The sequence below is a fragment of the Schistocerca serialis genome, chromosome 7 (genome assembly GCF_023864345.2).
Source record: "Schistocerca serialis cubense isolate TAMUIC-IGC-003099 chromosome 7, iqSchSeri2.2, whole genome shotgun sequence".
Lineage (NCBI taxonomy): Eukaryota > Metazoa > Arthropoda > Insecta > Orthoptera > Acrididae > Schistocerca > Schistocerca serialis.
The window spans coordinates 583,664,202-583,688,215 of record NC_064644.1 but is presented as its reverse complement, the minus strand read 5'-3'; the positions used below and the strand labels follow the sequence as shown (position 1 = coordinate 583,688,215).

The window sequence follows — 24,014 nt, the reverse complement described above, 5'->3', positions numbered from 1 at the left end:
CCTTAATTGAATCAAAAAGTATGCCTAGCGTTTGTTTAATCCATCCAGTACCTCAGAGAGAAAAGAAAATATAGTATTTTCAGTTGTTAAACGACTTCTAAAGCCTAACTGTACATTTTACAGCAAATTATGTGATACAAAATGATCAATTATCCTTACATACACAGCCTTTTCAATAACTTTAGCAAACAATGGTGGCATAGAAATAGATCTTAAGTTATCTACATTATCCCTTTCTCCCTTTTTATAAATCTGCTTTACAACTGGGTACTCTAATTGTTCAAGAAACCGACCATTCTTAAAGGAAAAATTACAAATATAGCTAAATACAGGGCTAACATGTGCACCACAGTGCTTTAATATTCTGCCAGGCACTCCATCATATCCATGATAGTGCTTAGTCCTTAGTGATTTAATTATTGACTCAATCTCCCCCTTGTCAGTATCACAGAGGAGTATTTCAGACATCAGTCTCGGAAAGGCGTTTTCCAAGAGAGTCATTTGATTCCATGTAGAAACTAAGTTTTTATTTTAATCACCAGCAATGCTCAGAGAATGGTTGTTAAATACTGTACATACACTCCTGGAAATGGAAAAAAGAACACATTGACACCGGTGTGTCAGACCCACCATACTTGCTCCGGACACTTCGAGAGGGCTGTACAAGCAATGATCACACGCACGGCACAGCGGACACACCAGGAACCGCGGTGTTGGCCGTCGAATGGCGCTAGCTGCGCAGCATTTGTGCACCGCTGCCGTCAGTGTCAGCCAGTTTGCCGTGGCATACGGAGCTCCATCGCAGTCTTTAAAACTGGTAGCATGCCGCGACAGCGTGGACGTGAACCGTATGTGCAGTTGACGGACTTTGAGCGAGGGCGTATAGTGGGCATGCGGGAGGCCGGGTTGACGTACCGCCGAATTGCTCAACACGTGGGGCGTGAGGTCTCCACAGTACATCGATGTTGTCGCTAGTGGTCGGCGGAAGGTGCACGTGCCCGTCGACCTGGGACCGGACCGCAGCGACGCACGGATGCACGCCAAGACCGTAGGATCCTACGCAGTGCCGTAGGGGACCGCACCACCACTTCCCAGCAAATTAGGGACACTGTTGCTCCTGGGGTATCGGCGAGAACCATTCGCAACCGTCTCCATGAAGCTGGGCTACGGTCCCGCACACCGTTAGGTCGTCTTCCGCTCACGCCCCAACATCGTGCAGCCCGCCTCCAGTGGTGTCGCGACAGGCGTGAATGGAGGGACGAATGGAGACGTGTCGTCTTCAGCGATGAGAGTCGCTTCTGCCTTGGTGCCAATGATGGTCGTATGCGTGTTTGGCGCCGTGCAGGTGAGCGCCACAATCAGGACTGCATACGACCGAGGCACACAGGGCCAACACCCGGCATCATGGTGTGGGGAGCGATCTCCTACACTGGCCGTACACCACTGGTGATCGTCGAGGGGACACTGAATAGTGCACGGTACATCCAAACCGTCATCGAACCCATCGTTCTACCATTCCTAGACCGGCAAGGGAACTTGCTGTTCCAACAGGACAATGCACGTCCGCATGTATCCCGTGCCACCCAACATGCTCTAGAAGGTGTAAGTCAACTACCCTGGCCAGCAAGATCTCCGGGTCTGTCCTCCATTGAGCATGTTTGGGACTGGATGAAGCGTCGTCTCACGCGGTCTGCACGTCCAGCACGAACGCTGGTCCAACTGAGGCGCCAGGTGGAAATGGCATGGCAAGCCGTTCCACAGGACTACATCCAGCATCTCTACGATCGTCTCCATGGGAGAATAGCAGCCTGCATTGCTGCGAAAGGTGGATATACACTGTACTAGTGCCGACATTGTGCATGCTCTGTTGCCTGTGTCTATGTGCCTGTGGTTCTGTCAGTGTGATCATGTGATGTATCTGACCCCAGGAATGTGTCAATAAAGTTTCCCCTTCCTGGGACAATGAATTCACGGTGTTCTTATTTCAATTTCCAGGAGTGTATTTCTGTTAGTGATAAGTCAGATATACACTCCTGGAAATTGAAATAAGAACACCGTGAATTCATTGTCCCAGGAAGGGGAAACTTTATTGACACATTCCTGGGGTCAGATACATCACATGATCACACTGACAGAACCACAGGCACATAGACACAGGCAACAGAGCATGCACAATGTCGGCACTAGTACAGTGTATATCCACCTTTCGCAGCAATGCAGGCTGCTATTCTCCCATGGAGACGATCGTAGAGATGCTGGATGTAGTCCTGTGGAACGGCTTGCCATGCCATTTCCACCTGGCGCCTCAGTTGGACCAGCGTTCGTGCTGGACGTGCAGACCGCGTGAGACGACGCTTCATCCAGTCCCAAACATGCTCAATGGGGGACAGATCCGGAGATCTTGCTGGCCAGGGTAGTTGACTTACACCTTCTAGAGCACGTTGGGTGGCACGGGATACATGCGGACGTGCATTGTCCTGTTGGAACAGCAAGTTCCCTTGCCGGTCTAGGAATGGTAGAACGATGGGTTCGATGACGGTTTGGATGTACCGTGCACTATTCAGTGTCCCCTCGACGATCACCAGTGGTGTACGGCCAGTGTAGGAGATCGCTCCCCACACCATGATGCCGGGTGTTGGCCCTGTGTGCCTCGGTCGTATGCAGTCCTGATTGTGGCGCGCACCTGCACGGCGCCAAACACGCATACGACCATCATTGGCACCAAGGCAGAAGCGACTCTCATCGCTGAAGACGACACGTCTCCATTCGTCCCTCCATTAACGCCTGTCGCGACACCACTGGAGGCGGGCTGCACGATGTTGGGGCGTGAGCGGAAGACGGCCTAACGGTGTGCGGGACCGTAGCCCAGCTTCATGGAGACGGTTGCGAATGGTCCTCACCGATACCCCAGGAGCAACAGTGTCCCTAATTTGCTGGGAAGTGGCGGTGCGGTCCCCTACGGCACTGCGTAGGATCCTACGGTCTTGGCGTGCATCCGTGCGTCGCTGCGGTCCGGTCCCAGGTCGACGGGCACGTGCACCTTCCGCCGACCACTGGCGACAACATCGATGTACTGTGGAGACCTCACGCCCCACGTGTTGAGCAATTCGGCGGTACGTCCACCCGGCCTCTCTCTCAAAGTCCGTCAACTGCACATACGGTTCACGTCCACGCTGTCGCGGCATGCTACCAGTGTTAAAGACTGCGATGGAGCTCCGTATGCCACGGCAAACTGGCTGACACTGACGGCGGCGGTGCACAAATGCTGCGCAGCTAGCGCCATTCGACGGCCAGCACCGCGGTTCCTGGTGTGTCTGCTGTGCCGTGCGTGTGATCATTGCTTGTACAGCCCTCTCGCAGTGTCCGGAGCAAGTATGGTGGGTCTGACACACCGGTGTCAATGTGTTCTTTTTTCCATTTCCAGGAGTGTATTTTTATTATGAACTAACTTTACATCATCGACCTTGTGCTGCTGACCAGACACTTTCTTCACAGCTGACCATATGATTTCAATTTTATCCTGTGAATTAGTTATTTTATTTTCGTAGCACATACTTCTTGCCATCCTAATAACATTTTAAGTATCTTACAATGCTGTTTGTAATGGGCTACTGTCGCTTGATTTTGACTACTTCTAACATTTCGATATGATTCCCACTTTGTTCTACTTAAGCCACTAGTCAGCCACCCAGGCTGCCTTTAACTGCTAGCACCCAGTTAGGAGCGTTCTAATGGAAAGCAACTCTCAAAGAGCATGGGAAATGTGTTATGGAAGGCATTATACGTGTTATTTATATTATCGGCACTATAAACATCCTACCACTCTCGTTTCTTAAAGAGGTTTAAAAAACTCTCTATTGTCGTTGGATTAGCATTCCTACATAGTCTGTAATTATATGTAACATTTGTTTGAGTATAAAAGCCTTTTAGTGCTAAAATTTTTGCTCCATTGTCTGAAATGCCATTCACCCTTTTACTAACAGAATGCCCATCTAGCAATGTAGAATGAATAAAAATATTATGTATGGGTGTGCTACTGTTCCCCTGCACCCTAGTTGGAAAAAACACAGTTTGCATCAGACAATATGAATTTAGGAGGTCTACTAACATTCTTGTTCTTGCAAAATCACAAACAAAATTAGTACTGAAGTCACTTAATTTTATGTACTTCCTATAAAGTGAACCAAGAACCCTCCCTAGCTTAAGCAGAAAAGCTCTGAAGTCAGAGTTAGGGGACCTATAAACAACAACAATTAGAAGTTTAGTTTCACTAAATTCAACTGCAAATGCACAGCATTCAAATAACTGTTCAGTACAGTACCGTGATACGTCTACGGACTCAAATGGAATACTGTTTTCTACGTACATGGCCACTCCCACACTCCGCAAAGATCTCCTTGAAAAACAGCCAGCTAATCTGTATTCTGGTAAAGGAAGCCTCCAAACTGTCGAATTATTTAAGTGGTGTTCCGATATACCAATAATGTCAGGGTCAACATCTGTAAGCAGATCACTAACTTTATCTCTAACACCTCTTGTATTTTGATGAAATATGCTAATTCCTTCTCTACTGGGGAACATGACATCCTCTGAAGGTGATTCTTTTGTTAGAGGGACTTCCTTTAAGCAGGTATACTTATCAGTTGACTTTAGATCTAAAAAAGGTGCAGCTCTGACACCTACTACTAGAGGAACTTTTCCATGAGTGATACCACTACCACTCACTGCACTGTCACCTATGAGCTTAGCCAGCCTCCCCTTCCCATACCTACTGAGGTGCAGGCCACGCCTAGTGAAACCCGATCTATTGATAGCCTCAACTGGCACCACTGCAATGTGAACCATGCCCTTCGCCATCAGTGCTTTCTTTAGCCCCAAGTTGCTAGGCCTGACAGCAGCATTAAGACGAAGCCGATCATGACGCTGAACAACATATTAATGCCACCAGTTTAAGTAGCTATCTTTACCAGGTCACCACCTACATCAATTCCGCGTCCCTATCAAGACGATTCCCTTCACCACCCACAATCACTACCTGATCATCTTTCTTAAAATACCTACGTATCTCCCCCATGCTATCAGTTGTCTGAGCCTACCCCCCACTAGGCCTCACAATGCTGGTGACCCAGTACTCACTCCCCGAAACTTCCTGCAACTGCTGGCCCACACCTCTACTGTGTGAATTACCTAGCAGCATAACCTTCTTCTTACTGTTAGAATTTGCAGCTGACTTAGGCTTGCTAACTGTTAAGGACTGCTGCATGTTCCCTACACCTAAATCTACAAAAGGCTCCTTTCCACTCAACTCTTATATACTGCATATACTCGAAGTACAACTAAATAGCTCCTCCTCATCCTAGCTACCTTCTTTCCAACTACAAGTTACCATTTCCCAGCATCCTTCATCCTCCTCAACCTATTTAGTTCCTCCTTTGCGTCATGTAACTGCACCTGACGGGGACAGATCTTACGCTACTGCTCCTCTATCAACTTACTTCAACTATAGATTCTGCATTCCCAGGAGAGGATGTCGCTAGAATGCCCACTGGCTTCCCCACTGCGTTACCACCTCCGTCCCCCCCCCCCCCCAATGAAAATACTTTGAACAAATCCCACACCGGAACCAGCAGTTCACAAACTTACGACGATGCTCATACTTCTAAGTCATGAGTCATGGTAAAATTTTAACAGTTACTGAAAAAACTAAACTACGTTACCTAAATTCAGTTACAGCAGTAGAACTGTTTAAAACACTAACAATAGTGGTCTTGAAATTGTCTCTCTACTAAGAAAGCAAGAACTTTTATTAATCCTACCAACCCACAACTAATACCACCAAAACTTCACACAATTTTTTAGCTGAAACCCAAAATTCAAGCGGCCACTGGAAAACTGAACGACATTAAAGCAGCGAATGAAAATTTTACTCAAATATTTCACTAGAAACAATAAGAAACGTCAGCTGAAAATTACCGCACGAAATTTACTAAACAACCTCAACGCACAGACAACTCTAAAAAACACAGTAGGCGAACGTTTCCAGTAGTTTATTAAACAGTTATTTCGCCACAGACAGTATGAGAAACCGTTGGAAACTACAAAATTTATGATAATGTGTAACAGTGAAATGTAAACATACTGCTGAGGCATGAGGCTTGGATGAATGACTTAAGCACACTCACGAATAACAGACCACTCGAGTCAATAACACAGAAAGAAAGACTGAAATGAATGAAAATCCACTAATAAGTTACTTTTACAGCATATATTAACACGAATAATCTTTGAAATAAGTAACTGAAGACTAAAAACCTTATAAAATATTCGCGAGCAACTTGAACAACGTCCAGCACACGTGATGTCACCTACATCACTGGGTTCACTTGTAAAAACCTACGAGCATTCAACCGATCCTCGAGTTCTAACAGTTGTTCCTCCATTGCTACTCTTTCCATTCCATTTTCCTTCTCACATAACGTAGTTACAGAGGCGGTTTGTTTATGGCTAGGGTTAAAATTCATACTGTGTAGGTCGTCTTGGTCTAGAACATCTAAATTGGCCATCAACGACCATTAAGACATCTCTATGATTTTGTCCGAGAATTATCAATAACGACTGGCACTAGCTGTTCACCATACATGTGCATGCATAGAACACTCCTCTGTACAAAATACCCTGTTTTCCCTAACTCATCATCTTCTCCCAGTGGTTCAGCCACATGTAATGCTTTTACTGGGAGATCCATTACCGCACTCTCCCACGGTAGCTTCTCTGTATCTTGTGGTACTTTATCATATCACTTGATCCGTACTGCTATTACACGCAGCTATATTGCTTCATCTTGCAGCGGCCTTGTACGGGAACCGTATCTCAGCGATGCTGGGTCAGGTGGTGATGTAATGTGGCCAGTCCCTCGTGGGATGTGCTAGCCAGCAGTGGCAGGCGCTAGTGGCTGTGGCCCATAGCGCCAGACGGCAGTGCAGAGGTGAGGCGCGTGGTGCTCCGAACCTGGAACATCGGCAAGGAGTGCCATGTCTGTGGGCTGGCAACAGGTCAGGCGCGGGAGGTGCGCAGATACGGAGTGCGAATCAGAGATTAAGACACACAGGAGTCGGTTGTCGTCGGCCTATAGGAAGCCCCTGCAGGGTGGAGCCACTTCAGACCCTGGTAGCATCAGGTCTAGGCGTGACTCCTTAGACGTAGGTAGCAGAGGCAGTGGCCAGTTGTAGATGAGACATATTTTGTTCGTGCCGACCTATATTAGGAGAAAATATGTAGGTGTTCGTTCCTTCTGCGTGCTATACGAGATTGGAATAATAGAGAACTGTGAAGATGGTTCAGTGAACCCTCTCCCAGGCGCTTAGAAGTGGTCTGTAGAGTATCCATGTAGACGTACGTGTAGATTGCATGACCCACACTGGGTCAACAGCTGGCGTGGAGACTATCTCAGGTAGTTACTTTTAAATACGTTATGGGAGTGACAGCGATCAATGTGTAACAAATATTTACTATCAAAAAAAGTCTTGATCCCAATTTATTTATTACGGTGACCAGTTTCGACCACTACTGTGGTCATCTTCAGACCAATGAGTAAGAACCTCCTTCTGCTGGAGTAGTGATTCTCCAGCAGAAGGAGGTTCTTACTCATTGGTCTGAAGATGACCGCAGTAGTGGTCGAAACTGGTCACTGTAATAAATAAATTTTGATCAAGTGGAGTAGTGATTCTCCAACAGAAGGAGGTTCTTACTCACTGGTCTGAAGATGACCACAGTAGTGGTCGAAAATGGTCACCGTAATAAATAAATAGTGATTAAATAGTGATCAAGACTGTTTTTGATAGTAAATATCTCAGGTAGGCTGCAGTCGACTTCAGATATATTGTATGGCCGGAGTGCCTGTTATTTGTATTGACTACTCCTGGTCTAGCTCTCACAAGGCTCCGGTTAGAGACCTGTAAAAAGGCCCAGATAATGCAGCATGAGGTGACCCAGCTCTCCACTGCCCCAGGCTGGCAGCAGTGTTGTGGCTTTGCCAGAAGAATTGTCACGCAGCACGCTGGCTCGTCTGGCTGCAAGTTGCGAGGCCTGCTAAGCAACAGTGCTGGCAAAACACTTGGATGTCTGTCCTTACTGGGCAGTACTAGTCAGGTTTCACTGTACAGCTAAGAGTTCCAGTGCTTGAAAGCTAGTCTTCAAACAGAAGCAAAGGTGATGATCATACCTCCATCATTTCAAAGCAAATTTCGTTCAAAAGATGAAGAAACGGTTTGCAGTTAATCGTTATTCTCGGTGCTATCCTTTCTGGCAGGAGCGAAAAATCCACTTGCTCAGCCAGTGTTTAGACAGGAAGAGTAGGAGACAGGTATAGCCTGTTCCTGAGAAGTCATAGCAGTGAAAGGCTGCCTCTTCTGTCATAATATGCACTCATTTTCGACGTACATCCTTTAAGCTCCCTTCTGCCTTTTTTTATATTTTTGAAAGTGAATTTCTTCCTTCGTCATAAAGACTAGGTGTAGTAGTTAGACTTATCATAGTTTATTTCATCACCATCTCATTCAAAGATTAGATGTAGTCACCTGTTCCAGTCTCATCCATCCACTTCTCAGAAGGTCCACTTCTTTGCTTTCCAGTCGGCTGATAACTCATTATTTTTTTGACAATCTTTTTTCCATCATTCTATCAACATGATTATTTCATTATATTCTCTTCTATCTATTTTTAAATCTGATCTCACTTTATAGAATAAAGCCATAACTTTATAGAATTTTATTTGTCTTTCCTTTCATGTTTTTCTTCCCAAAGTCCTTCCAGTTGTTCTGCAGATGATTTGAAATTTATTAACGCTCTTCTCATTATCTTTGTTGCAGTTAAAATTAGTGCCACATCATAAATAATTGGAGTGAATACTTGTTCTAAACTTTTTAAATTTATTATTAGTTTCTGTCTGACTGCTTTCTAGTAGAAAGAGATCTTTATTATATTTGCAGATATAGTTAAATTGTAGTATATTCCGTTTTGACTTAATCTGTATTCTGCTCTTTGTGAGTTATGCTCTGTTTCCTGTGTATGTATCTGTTCATCAGCATGTAACACAGTATTTAATAGTATATGGGATCCTACTTAAATTCCTTTCCATGTCGTAACTAAGTCGTCAGTCTATGTATTAAATAAAGTGGGTTATGGGCTACACTCTTCTCAGACACCACTTTTTTAAATTTCATCTGACGATTTCGAACCTGAGGTTACAACTGTTTCGGTATTTACATGTAGGCCCTTTACGGTATTAATAATATGTTTACGAAAATGTTTTATTTCTAATGTTTCCCACAGGGGGAATCTTTTTACCTTATCAAAGTCTTACTCGCAATCAGTAAATGCTAAATGCGTTCCTAAGTCGAATTCCCGACTTTTTCAATAACTTGGTCCAGACAGACACATGGGGATAGGGGTTTGTTAGTTATTGGGAGCACTAATGTTAGGCGGGTCATGGAGTCCCTGAGGAACATAGCGGCTAGGGAGGGGAAGAAGTCCAACGTTGACTCGGTGTGCTAACCAGGGGCCTCGTCCGGGATGAGGGAGAGGCTCTTCCGGCGGCTATCGAGCGTGCGGGGTGCAGCCAGCTGCAGATTGTTGCACATGTCGGCACCAACGATGCCTGTCGTCGGGGTTCCAAGGAAATCCTTGGGTCCTTTCGACGGCTGGCTAAATTGGCGAAGGCGGCCTCCATCTATCGAGGACTGGAAGCCAAGCTGACGGTTTGCAGCATCGTACCCAGAGTGGACCGGGTTCCTCTGGTGTGCAGTCAAGTGAAGAATCTAAACCAGAGGCTACGTCGACTCTGTGACGAAAATGTTTGTAGATTCCTCGACCTGCACTATGGGGCTGAAAGTTGTAGGACGCCCCTCGATAGATTAGAGGTGCACTACACACAGGAAGCAGCTACATGGGTAGCACAGTACTGTGGTATGGACATGGTTTTTTTTTTTTTTTAGATTAGGTTCCTCCCAACGGGAAACTAACCGTTAGTCTGGAAAATTACAAGTTCATGACACTGATGTGGCTGTGCCAACCCTAAAAATTGTTAGTTCGCCTAAACAGGGCATTCCAAAGTACTTAAGTATGCTAAATCTCATGTTAGTAAATTGTCGAACTGTCTTTAGCAAGGTCCCCGACTTACTCTCCGAAATAAACAGTAGTAATGCCAATATTGTGTACCGAGAGCTGGTTGAAACGAGACATAAACAGCAGTGAAATTTTGAACTCTTATTGGACAATGTTTAGGAAGGATAGGACTGATGCTATGGGAGGTGGTGTTAAGCTGTTTAAACGCAGTTGAGATTGATACTGGGTCGGACTGTGAAATAGTCTGGATAAAGCTGTCAATCAGACAAGGAGTGACCATTGTATTAAGATGTTTCTATAGACCACCAGCATCCGCAACTAACGTCGCAGAACGTTTCAAGGAAAGTCTTGAGCAGATAGGAAATAAATATCCAAATTATCCATTAGTTATAGGTGGAGACTTTAATCTGGCGTCCATTGACTGGGAAAATTACACGTTTAACACAGGGGGACAGAAGCGAAGACTCGTGTGAAGTTATACTATGAGCATTCTCAACATACAACCTTGAGCAATTGGTTAGAAAACCAACTCGAGATGGGAACATACTAGATATTTTGGCGACAAACAGACCTGATCTTTTTGAGGAAGTTAATCTAGATGAAGGTATTAGCGACCATAATGCCGTTGTAGCTTCTATACCAGTGGAAGTTGCAAAAACCCAAAGAAACAGCGTAGAGTTTTCTTGTTTGGGAAAGCAAATAAAACTGTCATTAATGAATATCTTCATAGTCAGCTCCAAGCATTCACCGCGGGGTACAAAGATATTTATCATCTTTGGTCTGAATTTAAAGGTATTGCCCACCACGTGCTAGAGAAATATGTGCCTAGCAAAAATGTAGGGGAGGGGAAGGAAAGGATCCACCTTGGTTCAACAAACATATTACGAAGTTACTGAGAAAGCAGAGAACCTTGCACAGTTTTTTTAAACGTAGTCACTGCCCCGCTGACAAACAGAAATTATGCGAAATGAAAGCAGCTGTCAAAAGGTCAATGAGAGAGTCTTTTAACGAATTTGAAAGCAATATTTTATCTGTAGATTCTAAAAATTACCCCAAAAATTTTTGTCGTACGAAAAAACTATGAACGCTACAAATAATTCAGTACCTTCTCTTGCTGAAGTACGGGTAATGTAACGGATGATGATAAACAGAAGGCCGAAATTCTAGCTTTCAAAAACTCGTTTACGGTAGAGGACTTTAGCACCATCCGCCCTTTCAATTGTCGAACAATCGCAAGGATGGCTGACGTAGTGTTTAGTGTATCTGGGATTGTAAAACAGTTAAGATCCTAAGACGCCTGTAAGATTTTATGTTGACTATGCTACAAATATAGCACCATTCGTTTCCATCATCTATCAGAGATCATTTTAACAGCGGAAAGTTCCACGGGTTTTGAAGAAGGCCCAGGTCATAGTAATCTATAAAACGGGTAGAAAAGCGGATGCACATAATTACCGGCCGATTTCACTGACATCGATTTGTTGTAGGATTGTGGAACATATTTTGTGCCCAGACATAATGATCATTCTAGACTCTGAGAAGCTCATCTGCAGAAACCAGCACGGTTTTAGGAAACAGCGGTCATGCGAGACACAGGCGGTCCTCTTTGTGCATGATATACAACAGGCTCTAGACACCGGCTCCCAGGTTGATGCCATATTCCTCGACTTTCCTCGACAGAGAGTAGTATGTCGTCCTGAATGGGGAGACTTCAACAGAAACAAGAGTTACAATAGGTGTGCCCCAGGACAGCGTAATAGGTCGGCTGCTTTTTACGATTTATATAAACGATCTGGTTGATGGTATCGACAGCGGCATTAGACTGTTTGGCGATGATGCTGCAGTCTACAGGAAAGTAGTATCACACGAAAGTTGTGAACAAATCAATGAGGATTTGTAGAAAATAAATGCGTGGTGTAATGACTGGCACTTATCTCTCAAGATTAGTAAGTGTAACCTACTGCGTATAACAAAGCGAAAATTCTCATTAATCCACGAGTACAAAATAAATGCCCAGTCTTTGGAAGCGGTAACATTAATGAAATATCTGGGTGTGACTATTCGAAATGTACTCAAATGGAACAATCAGATAACACAAGTAATAGGTAAGGCGAATTCCAGATTGCGGTTTATTGGTAGAATCCTGAAGCGATGCACTCCTTCTACAAAGGAAATTGCTTACAATACTTATGTTCCTCCAGTCTTAGCGTACTGTTTGTCTGTATGGGACCCTTACCAGTTGGGTCTGATTCAAGAGATTAAGAAGGTCCAAAGAAGAGCGGCAAGATTCACGACAGGTACATTTAGCCATCGCGAGAGCGTTACAAATCTAATAGAAAGTTTGAAGTGGGACACACTTGCAGATAGACGACGCGCTAAACGGAAGGGGCTGCTCGATAAATTCCATATGTAGTGCATATATTATTACGATCAACTTTCATATCGCGCAATGATCACCATTCCATTCAAAGATAACGGAAATTAGAGCTCGTACTGAGGCGTTCAGACGTTTTTCCCTCACGCTATCCGCGAATGGAACACAGGGGGGTGGGGGTGGGTGGGGGGGGGGGGGATACGACTTTGGCGCGAATAGTGCCCTCTGCAGCACACCGCTTGGTGGTTAGCGGAGTATATATGTACATGTAAATGTAGATGTTATATATATATTATCATTACACAAACGTCCCCTCCTGAAGCGTTATTGTTATGCTGAAATTATTGCACCAGAAATAGCTTGCAAACTTTGCTTAAGCGTTTTCTTGTAAATTTTATATCCTGTGAGAGATGCTAACTAACTTCTTGACATGCCTTTTGGTTGTCGCAACGATCCGCATTGGTTGGACCACGTGCAACACAAATCACTCCCTTCAGACTCATATGCGGTAGTGAAAACCGTCACGCAACGGAATACCGATATGAGAAAGGGTAGATCTAGCGAATGAGTTTAAAGTCTTAGTCTCTCAAAATATTACAAAATAGGTAATTGAAAAGCGGATAAACTAAATAATGAAATGAGAGACCTGTCCAAAATCAACCCCAGTTTATTATGATGTACGCTGTTATTGCGCACATGAGCAAGAACGAATGACAGATTGTTCTTGAGGTCTCCAACGCACAGAGAACACAAAAACTAACATTTGGAAACATTGAACAAATCCAAACTAACAACTGACCGACTTGGGAATGACCATCATCTCTCAAATCATATATCAAGGACATGGCCGTAATTATCGCACAGTGATTACGCCGAGTTGGCCAGAAGGATACATGACTGCCACTTGCAAACCAGATACAGTGGATAGAGAAAAAAATGTGAACAGTGGTAGTAATGGGATGGTTGTGTTTGACGGTCAAGGCACGTGTTGCGCTGGACTGTGCTTGTTCAGCACGGACTACGCGTCTGTGCAGGTTGTTTACGAGCAGTGCACACTTTGTATCTGCATTCAGAGATCGAGGTCGACGTGCAATGAAAGACCTAACAGAGTTACAAAAAGGGCGGATTGTGGGTTCATAATTAGCTGGACCATCAGTAACCAAGGCAGCCAACTTATTGAATGTTTCAAGAGCAACTGTTTCAACAGTCATGACAGCATATAAAAAACATGGAGACATCATCGTGTAAACGTAATAGCTGGCGCAAATCAAATCTCTCAGGGACCGTCGTACGCTAACGCGAATTGTGTCAGAACAACACAAAACTGTTGCGGCTAAAGTGACTGCAGAGCTCAATAGCCATCTTCGAGACCCCGTATCTATTAACACTTTCCGCCGACAACTCCCTAAAGTGTACATGCATGGACGAGCTGCTACACCGAAACAATTAGTGACGGCAATAATCGCAAAGAAGCCTAAAACTTGGTGTCAGGAGCATAAATCCTGGACGACTAATCAGTGGAAACACGTCATATGGTCCGACGAGTCAACGTTTTCGTCATTTCCAACATCGGACCAGGTTTAAGTCTGGAGAACGCCAGAAGAAGCCTAGAATCCTGATTGCTGATTCCAACGGTTAAGCATGGAGGTGGAAGTGTGATGGTGTGGGCAGCCATACCATGGTATTCCGCTGGTCCCATCATTACGTTACTCTCAAACGCTGTGTTACAGCCAATAATTACATGAATATTTTATGTCATTATGTGTACCCCATGATTCAAATGTTGTTCCTCGACAATGATGCTATATTTCAGGACAATCGTAGTATGAGGAGCATGCAAATGAACTGCGGCGTCTTCCCTGGCCAGCACAGTCCCCGGACTTGAACGCTATTTAGCTCTTGTGTGCGGTATTGGTACGCAGACTCCGGAGCTGGTTTCTGCCCCCCTTGTCACAACAGGAGTTAAAAGAGGTTCTGATCGAAGAGTGGCAAAGCATTCCACTCAAGACTAAACAGTCATTATATGCCAATGTTGGCATCGCAGCTTTATTACGGACAAATGGGGGTCCAAACCCTTATTAATAAACCATTCCAAAGTAAGTACTGGTGTTCACATTATTTTGCCTGTCCCCTGTTACTATCCTGGTCATAAAAGGCCCTCAGTTGCTTAAGGAAGAAATATAGAAATTAAAGAATCTAGTCGACCAAAAGGAATACCCGTCAAAAGAATGAATAACTATTATTTTCTGTTCCGCTACGCTGCACTTTCTCATCATATTTTGTGTGCTAGAGAGTGTAAAGCTACAAGTGATGTAGCTGACTGCCCACAGCAACACATCTGTCCCAGCTCCTCCATCCAGAAATGGATACGTAAGTCGGCCGTCCCCTTCCAGAGTCAAGCAACAGTGTTCTCATTTCGTTTTTGAAAAACGAAATAAGTGTTCTGCCAAAATTGTAGATCCTGACTTGACAGTTTCTGCTTTCTCTCTCTCTGCTCTCTGCAAAGTCTGTGTAATTGTTTTCTGTCAATGAAAAGCTTCGCTAAGTGGTGGCCTATGATATTATTCTTAACAGACTTAGAAACTGCTCACGTGGCAAAAATTTTACAAAGTTAGCCCATTATTCCTAAACTATTCAGAATGGGTGTTTGAGAGTGAATGTTTACTTAATTCATAAATCAGCCGAATATGCTTATGCAAAGTAATTACGTTTTATGATCATAAGGGGCGCACAGCACAGTATTAAAACTAAGACATTTCATTTCATTTTAAAATTTTGTAGACTGGTCCCCCCTAGCTGTAGTACATACAGTTTGTGTACAAATATGTTCCTGAGTGCAGAATGTTTATACAGCATGGGAAAAATGAAATTAACCATGAAAATATTTCATACATCGTATATATGCAACCCTATTTGCACCACTGGCTTTGGGTACGAATGATGTAAGTTGTGTTGTCTATTTTAAGGTGCATAAAATGTTTTCAGGGCTAGTTTTGATTTTATTTTATCCACAATGGATGTGAGGTGGTGGTTGCAAAAATCATTGTTAAAATGTTGGCGTAACCAGCTATTTACAGTGTAAGAAACAATTAAAATTTAAGCTTTTCGAAGGCTAGCCCTGCTTCATCACAACATTATTGTACAATAACTTCTGAAAACTACCTAGACATAAACGAGAAAAATAAAAATACCCTCTTCCCCCGCATCCGTGTCTTCTTAAGACGAACATCCACATCACTTTCAGCTGATAAAACAGTCACATGTGTGCACATCCCGCATACCTTCCCGAAACCCACACCCTGCAAACAAAATGGCTCTGAGCACTATGGGACTTAACTTCTAAGGTCATCAGTCTCCCAGAACTTAGAACTACCTACACCTAACTAACCTAAGGACATCACACACATCCATGCCCGTGGCAGGATTCGAACCTGCGACCGTAGCGGTCGCGCTATTCCAGACTGGACCGCCTAGAACCGCTCGGCCACCCCGACCGGTCATCCTACAAACAACACAGAAGTAGCGCGAGTGAACACTTCTAGAGTGTAACCGTGAAATGACAGATACGGAAGAAACAAGGGTGATACACAAACTGGTCGCAGGTTCGAATCCTGCCTCGCGCATGGAGATGTGTGCTGTTCTTAGGTTAGTTAGGTTTAAGTAGTTCTAAATTCTAGGGGACTGATGACCCTAGATATTAAGTCCCATAGTGCTCAGAGCCATTTGCGCTATTTGATACACAACCATGGCAGGTGATCGAAAATTCATACCCCATCTATAACGAAAAGATAACGGTATACTGTAAAGTCGTTAAATAAGAAGGATCTGCAACGTTTCCGAAAAAAATTATTCGTGTCATCAGTATTCTGTTCATTTAACGCATTATGATTTCCCACGTTGTATAAAGAGTGAATTACCTAAAATATTGCGAAAATGGAAAGTGCTATTGATGTGCAGCTTTCACAGAATCGATTGGTAATCAGGGGCTCGTATTACAAGCCAATCAACAGATTTTGATAACACTTATAAAGTGTATTTTTTGTACAAACATACATTTTTAAATGAAACAGCCCCTATTGACATTAACAAACTAAATAGTGGGAGTCCCTGAAGAGGTATAGTAATTTGAAAGGTTCCCACACCGATAATTGTACAATACCTGTGATAGCAAACGACGGTAGTATCGATCATGCATTATGTCCATGTACAGAAGTTAACACGAGTCTCATAATAGTTTCCATACAGCTCTTGATGGAGAGAGATAATATAGGGGTGGAACCTATGTTGATGGAGATTGGGTAGGACACTTGCCTCACTCATGACTCATCCTCGTGGAATTGCGCGAGAGTTGATGTGCGGCTCAACTGCAACAGCAGCAAGAACATTATTTTCCCCCTCGTTAGTCGTTACTTGTTTCCTTCTGTTAAGTTGTATGGGTGTTGGAGAACCAGTCTGATATAACTGGTTGAAAACGTTGATAAATAATTGCCTAGATGGTTGACGTCTATTGGTATATCTTGTCTCACTCAGGGTACAAGAATCAACTTCATTCTTCGTACACTGTCCATACACCGTGAGCATGTCGGCTTTTTCTGCAGTGGTAAATTACACCGTCCACTCATGGCCTATTTCACGTAGTGTTACACACTAATTGACTAGCAAGTCGCTATGCACTCAAAGCATTCACCGGCACACTGTAAGGAAACATACCAACGTCGCACCTAGCAACTACACAGGTTGAATGGCACAAACAAGAGTAGATGTGGAAACTTTTCAAAACACGATATCTCGTAAACGACTATCACTAGAAATCTTGCAACAAACACCACTGACGTTCTAATTTACACGACATCTAATTTGTTAATGCTAGCAGGCAGTGTTCCATCTTTTTAAAATGTGTATGTTCGCACGAAAAAATACGCTTTATAAGTATTATTACAATCTGTTTGTTGACTAACAGCACGGGTCCCTCACTGCCTATCCATTCTGTGGAAACCGTACATCACTACCACCTTGCTGTTGTGGCTGTGCCCTCTTGTAATGTTTTGTGGTTCAAAATGTTCAAATGTGTGTGAAATCTTATGGGACTTAACAGATAAGGTGATCAGTCCGTAAGCTTATACACTACTTAACCTAAATTATCCTAACACACACACCCATGCCCGAGGGAGGACTCGAACCTCCGCCGGGACCTGCCGCACAGTCCATGACTGCAGCGCCTTAGACCGCTTTTTTTTATCTCATTTTGTTCGTTGTATCTGCTCGGGGCGGACGTCGCAAGACACCGGTTTCCGTTCGTCGTTGAGCCATTAACTCAGTTTTTTTTTTTTATTATTACAGAGGGCAGCTAACCGTCTGACCGAACACGCTGAGTTACCGTGCCGGCTAGGCTAATCACGCGCGGCCATGTTTTGTGGTTCCTGGCTGGAACAGGAGACGGTGGCAAAATGCACACGTGATTAAACCACACTTTATTACAGGAACCAGTTCAGAACTTAACTTCAATTATGTCCAGTCTGAAGTTCGGCGGTTAACAGGAATCAAATAACGTGTAGTAATTCTTGCATTTTGCCCGTGCCCATATCACAACTGTTTACAATTGCTAACGTTCCCTCACAGCTAGCCAAGGTGCAGGACCACGACTATGACTGTGGAAGACTGGAGCACAGTGCGAAGTATTGAGATGCACAGATTGAGAGACTGAGGCAGCTCGGTCGGCGGCGGCGGCGGCGGCCGAAATGCACGCTGCCCAGGGAGCGTTATCGGCGAGTAGCCTGGGGCCGTGTCATGGCCTTCTCTTGTCACACGCGCGCCTATTTCAGCGACTGCTATACAATGTTCCTTAGTGCCGACCGGTGTGCTGGCGAATGCGTGTACCAGCACACTTCCATTTCCAAAATATTTGCGGTGCAATATTTAGGTGATTCACCCTTTACATTCATTTCCAACTGCTCTAATATATTCATTTCGTTTTCTTATTTTGTGTACGCAAAATTGCGAGATCCTCATCAATTTCCAACACGAGATAACCAAGTTTCATGAATATGCATGGGTATGGCTGACTTCTCCAAACTGTTAAGCCGAAAAGTGTCTCAGTGTTCTTTGTACCTTAAGCTAAAACGACCTACCATCTGGCTTATGTAGTTCGCATTACAGCTGCTAGATTGAATTTTGTAGGTAGCAGCTGTCTCGTACACTACTGGTCATTAAAATTGCTACACCAAGAAGAAATGCAGATGATAAACGGGTATTCATTGGACAAATATATTATACTAGAACTGACATGTGATTACATTTTCACGCAATTTGGGTGCGTAGATCCTGAGAAATCAGCACCCAGAACAACCACCTCTGGCCGTAATAACGGCCTTGATACGCCTGGGCATTGAGTCAACCAGAGCTTGGATGGCGTTTACAGGTGCAGCTGCCCATGCAGCTTCAACACGATACCACAGTTCATCAAGAGTAGTGACTGGCGTATTGTGACGAGCCAGTTGCTCGGCCACCGTTGACCAGACGTTTTCAGTTGGTGAGAGATCCCGAGAATGTGCTGGCCAGGGCAGCAGTCGAACATTTTCTGTATCCAGAAAGACCTGTATAGGACCTGCAACATGCGGTCGTGCATTATCCTGCTGAAATGTAGGGTTTCGCAGGGATCGAATGAAGGGTAGAACCACGGGTCGTAACACAACTGAAATGTAACGTCCACTGTTGAAAATACCGTAAGTGCGAACAAGAGGTGACCGAAATGTGTAACCAATGGCGCCCCATACCATCACGCCCGGTGATACGCCAGTATGGCGATGACGAATACACGCTTCCAATGTGCGTTCAAATGTGTGTGAAATCTTATGGGACTTAACTCCTGACGTCATCAGTCCCTAAGCTTTACACACTACTTAACCTAAATTATCCTAACCACAAACACATACACCTATGCCCGAGGGAGGACTCGAGCATCCGCCGGGACCAGCCGCACAGTCAATGACTGCAAATGTACGTTCACCGCGATGTCGCCAAACAGGGATGCGTCCATCATGATGCTGTAAACAGAACCTGGATTCTACTGAAAAAATGACGTTTTGCCATTCGTGCAGCCAGGTCCGTCATTGAGTACACAATCGCAGGCGCTCCTGTCTGTGATGCAGCGTCAAGGGTAACCGCAGCCAGGGTCTCCGAGCTGATAGTCCATGCTGCTGCAAACGTCGTCGAACTGTTCGTGCAGTTGGTTGTTGTCTTGAAAACGTCCCCATCTGTCGACTCAGGGATCGAGACGTGGCTGCACGATCCGTTACAGCCATGTGGATAAGATGCCTGTCATCTCGACTGCTAGTGATACGAGGCCGTTGGGATCCAGCACGATGTTCCGTATTACCCTCCTGAACCCACGGATTCCACAACAGTCATTGGATCTCGGCGAACACGAGCAGCAATGTCATGGACGGCCGGAGTGGCCGAGCGGTTCTAGGCGCTACAGTCTGGAACCGCGCGACCGCTACGGTCTCAGATTGGAATCCTGCCGCGGGTATGGATGTGTGTGATGTTCTTAGGTAAGTTAGGTTTAAGTAGTTCTAAGTTCTAGGGGACTGATTACCTCAGAAGTTAAGTCCCATAGTGCTCAGAGCCAGCCGACCGCAGTGGCCGTACGGTTCTAGGCGCTCCAGTCCGGAGCCGCGCTGCTGCTACGGTCGCAGGTTCGAATCCTGCCTCGGACATGGATGTGTGTGATGTCCTTAGGTTGATTAGGTTTAAGTAGTTCTAAGTTAGCACGTTGTAGGTGTCACCATCGGCGCCAACCTTGTGTGAAAAGCTAATCATTTGCGTATCACAGCATCTTCTTCCTGTCGTTTAAATTTCGCGTCTGTAGCACGTCATCTTCGTGGTGTAACAATTTTAATGGCCAGTAGTGTATTTGTTTGCTTAAATCTTACACATCTTGTACATCTTAAGAAGACGCTACCGTGAGATAAGTAGCTACGTAATTTTATTTTTATTGTTGTTTTTTATTGTTTATATTGCTCGCATTTAGGGATTTGTATACAGTAATTCTGATGATGAACGCTTGACCTCCGAAACGTGAAAATTGTATTGCTTTTTACATTGTAAGTAGATGGTTGTGTTGACATTGTAATATTCAGTTTTATTTTGCGCAGGCTGTGCAGTTTGTACATAAATCTTTGTCGTTTGTGTCTCTTCTCTTACGAGTGAGCACTGCTCAGGCTGCTGGTTAGTTTTCGTGTTTCTTTGGCGACAGTGTTATGTGGTCTTGCCATTGACTTGCTTTCAGGCCGACTTTGTGGAAGACCTGCTGGGCCTGACCGCGCTGGCCGTGGGTCTGCGTGTGCTGGCGCTCGTTGCGCTGCTGGTGAGGACGTGGCGCGGCAGCCGCTGAAGGCCGGACACTCTTCCTTCTCGTCGGTAGGCGGCGTCTGAGCGCGTCTCCGGGACACGGACTGCGTGCCACTAACAGTGGCCTGCGATCTCGTGCAGTAGCAGTGTCTGTGGTAAAGCGCCTCAAGTGCTGCCTCTTTAGACTCAGCTTTCTGTGTCAGGAGATGTACATTCCGTCCGAAAGACAGTATCGTATTTCGTGAACTGGCTACACGCGCGCCGCACTCTTAGCAGTGGACGTGATAACGTGACAGAAATAGCTCTTCCCAGATTGAAACGGCTCTGCCGACAAGGACGATACATCCGATATTCGCACGGATGTACCTGTGGTGAGTACCTGGTAAACAACTTTTCAGGAGCACACGGCGCCCTTCACTATCATATTTTGGTTGTGATACATCTTTTGAACATAAGCAGACAGACTGACCTTGCACAGTGGTAACCGGGCTATTTCACATGCGTCTGACGAACAGGTATATGGATCCAGAATACATATAAAAGTTATGTTCACGTAAAAACTAAAATGTTCCTTATTTAATATTTTCAAGAAAGGTGAGATATTGTAAGTGTAATTGTCGTTTCTTTCCTTTTATTTATTACTAAAGTTTGTGAGGCTCTCATATAGCTTTAGAACGTTCATTTATGAAGTCTATATTTCTCAAGAACACCGTAGAAAGAAATACTAATCAAAAGTGTCTTTTGTTATTTTCGATAATATATTGGTCGAACTCTACAGTTCACAGTTATATACTAACTCAAGTGGCAAAAAACTTTGTGGCATATTAACTGCAGTTATATCAGTATTAGTACCAGAATAAACTGTGCTCAGGTGTCACTGCTTCGTGTTTGAAGTTCTACTGTCAGAAAAACCGTCAGTTTCACGAATGTATAGTACATCAGGCGAATGTATTCTAATGACTGAAGTTTGATAATTATGATGTGCCATCACACTGTGGTAACATATTTGTGAAAATTGTGATTATTTTTTGAATAAAAAATACTTTTTTACTGCGCAGTTGCAATCATTTGATTATAGAAATGTGTATTCAGCTGTATTCAACACAAAAATTAATACTGAGTCATAGCATCAATTGTCTATAGCGGACGGTGCTAGAAGCTCCCAAAGACAGACTCACGCTGGTTACTCAGGTGAGTCGAGGCAGCGTGCACGTGTCTCCAGACGCTGCCCTACCCCATCTTTTCAGGTGAAAATCTTGTGTACGCCATGAATGTATGTAAGGTATTTAATTGCAAAACCTATATTCGGGCACTGAGCCCATCGTCAGCGGCATCTGATACAGACAACAAACAGGTGTATAATCTAGTATTTAGAACATAATATCATCTTGTGCTCATAATTGTAGAAAAATGACGTTACTTACATATTCTGCACGTCGTTATCAAATGACGTCTGTGTCAGTTGTAATGTCTCTAAAATTTCGCAACTGCCCTGGATCTAGAAAACATAGAACCCAGTCAATATTTAAAACCTCATTACAGCCATGTCTGTGCAACTGAAATTCACTAAACCTGACAATATATGTTTGTTCTCTCTCATACCCAGGTCTGAGATGACAACCTCGTTATATGGAAGACACGGATCTTGTCGCGTTACGTCCCTCTAGCTCCTTGTGTTGTTCGTAAGAGTTAACATCTGTTTCATCTCTAAATCTACACGGTGATTATTGTTAAACTCCCAGTTTCAGAACGCTGTACAAAAAGAACCACTGCTCAGAATGACATCAAATTTGAACGAAATATTATCGAAGGAGGAGCAAAAGTAAGGGAAAAAACTAAATTAACGGAAGATTCCAAATCGACGACGTATAGAAAGATTTCATACTCCCCATCCTCGTTTGACTTGAGCATTCAGTATTGTGCCAAGCTGAGTCAGTGTGGAGTCTTCTGACGGAGTACAAACATGAAAATAAATGTCTCTGTGGTGTCACCGCCAGACACCACACTTGCTAGGTGGTAGCCTTTAAATCGGCCGCGGTCCGCTAGTATACGTCGGACCCGCGTGTCGCCACTATCAGTGATTGCAGACCGAGCGCCGCCACACGGCAGGTCTAGAGAGACTTCCTAGCACTCGCCCCAGTTGTACAGCCGACTTTGCTAGCGATGGTTCACTGAAAAATTACGCTCTCATTTGCCGAGACGATAGTTAGCATAGCCTTCAGCTACGTCATTTGCTACGACCTAGCAAGGCGCCATTATCATTTGCTATTTATCTTGTGATGGATGTACCATCAGACCGATGTTTACCAATTATGGATTAAAGTTAAGTATTCCAGAAGCTACGTACCGTTTTTGCTAGTCTCTATTCCTTATCTTTTCCAGACCTCACGCCAGCCTGCGTGAGTTTAAACGCGTGCCTTTTGGCTTCCCGTCATAGTGGATTGGCTCAGTCCACAACAGCCTCTACGTCTCGTATAAGTGTTAATTTTAATGGGGCAAGATGTTTGGCCACTGGAAAATGCTTCTTCCAGACCGTAAAATTTGGCTCATGTAGAGCACGCATCTAAGACAGTGAAGCGTCTATGCAACCAGTGGGCCGGCCGCTGTGGCGGAGTGGTTCTAGGCACTTCAGTCTGGAACCGCGCTGCTGCTACGGTCGCAGGTTCGAATCCTGCCTCGGGCATGGATGTGTGTGACGTCCTTAGGTTAGTTAGGTTTAAGTGGTTCTGTCTAGGGGACTGATGACCTCAGATAAGTTCCATAGTACTTAGACCCATATGAACCATTTGAGCAACCAGTGGACAGATGAGACCTGGAAGCAGTGGTGATGGGGGAGCGATCGACACAGTGCAGTCGCAGATAGGGATGATCACCATCTAGTCAGCAGCTTTCGTAGCCGACAGTGTATATTACCTGGGGGGTAGTGTCCCTAGGAACACATCACATATCCTGGTCGATGTTTCAGTATAATGACTGATATTAGAACCACACGAAGTGTTGTGCACTACAAACTGCCGTAAGCAGTTTTTGGTATGTTTTGCAGTTTCTGATGTCTTGAGGTATGAGGTTCTGTTTTGGGCGGCTTTTGTAAATACGAGGGCTATTCTGAAAGGAAGGTCCGATTGGTCGCGAAATGGAAACCACAGTGAAAACAAATATTTTATTTGGA

The 24,014-nt window shown here is 44.5% G+C and overlaps 1 protein-coding gene across 2 annotated transcripts in view; it reads left to right on the top strand.

Annotated features, from left to right (window-relative positions):
- The window catches only part of LOC126412485 (protein white-like), a 279,379-nt gene extending 257,477 nt beyond the window's left edge, over positions 1-21,902 (top strand). For both annotated transcript variants that reach the window (XM_050082106.1, XM_050082105.1), the window contains one exon: positions 20,784-21,902. In XM_050082106.1, the coding sequence (XP_049938063.1) occupies positions 20,784-20,888 (105 nt within the window). In that variant the 3' untranslated portion in view covers positions 20,889-21,902. The remainder of the gene's footprint in view (positions 1-20,783) is intronic.
- The last annotated feature ends 2,112 nt before the right edge of the window (positions 21,903-24,014 follow it).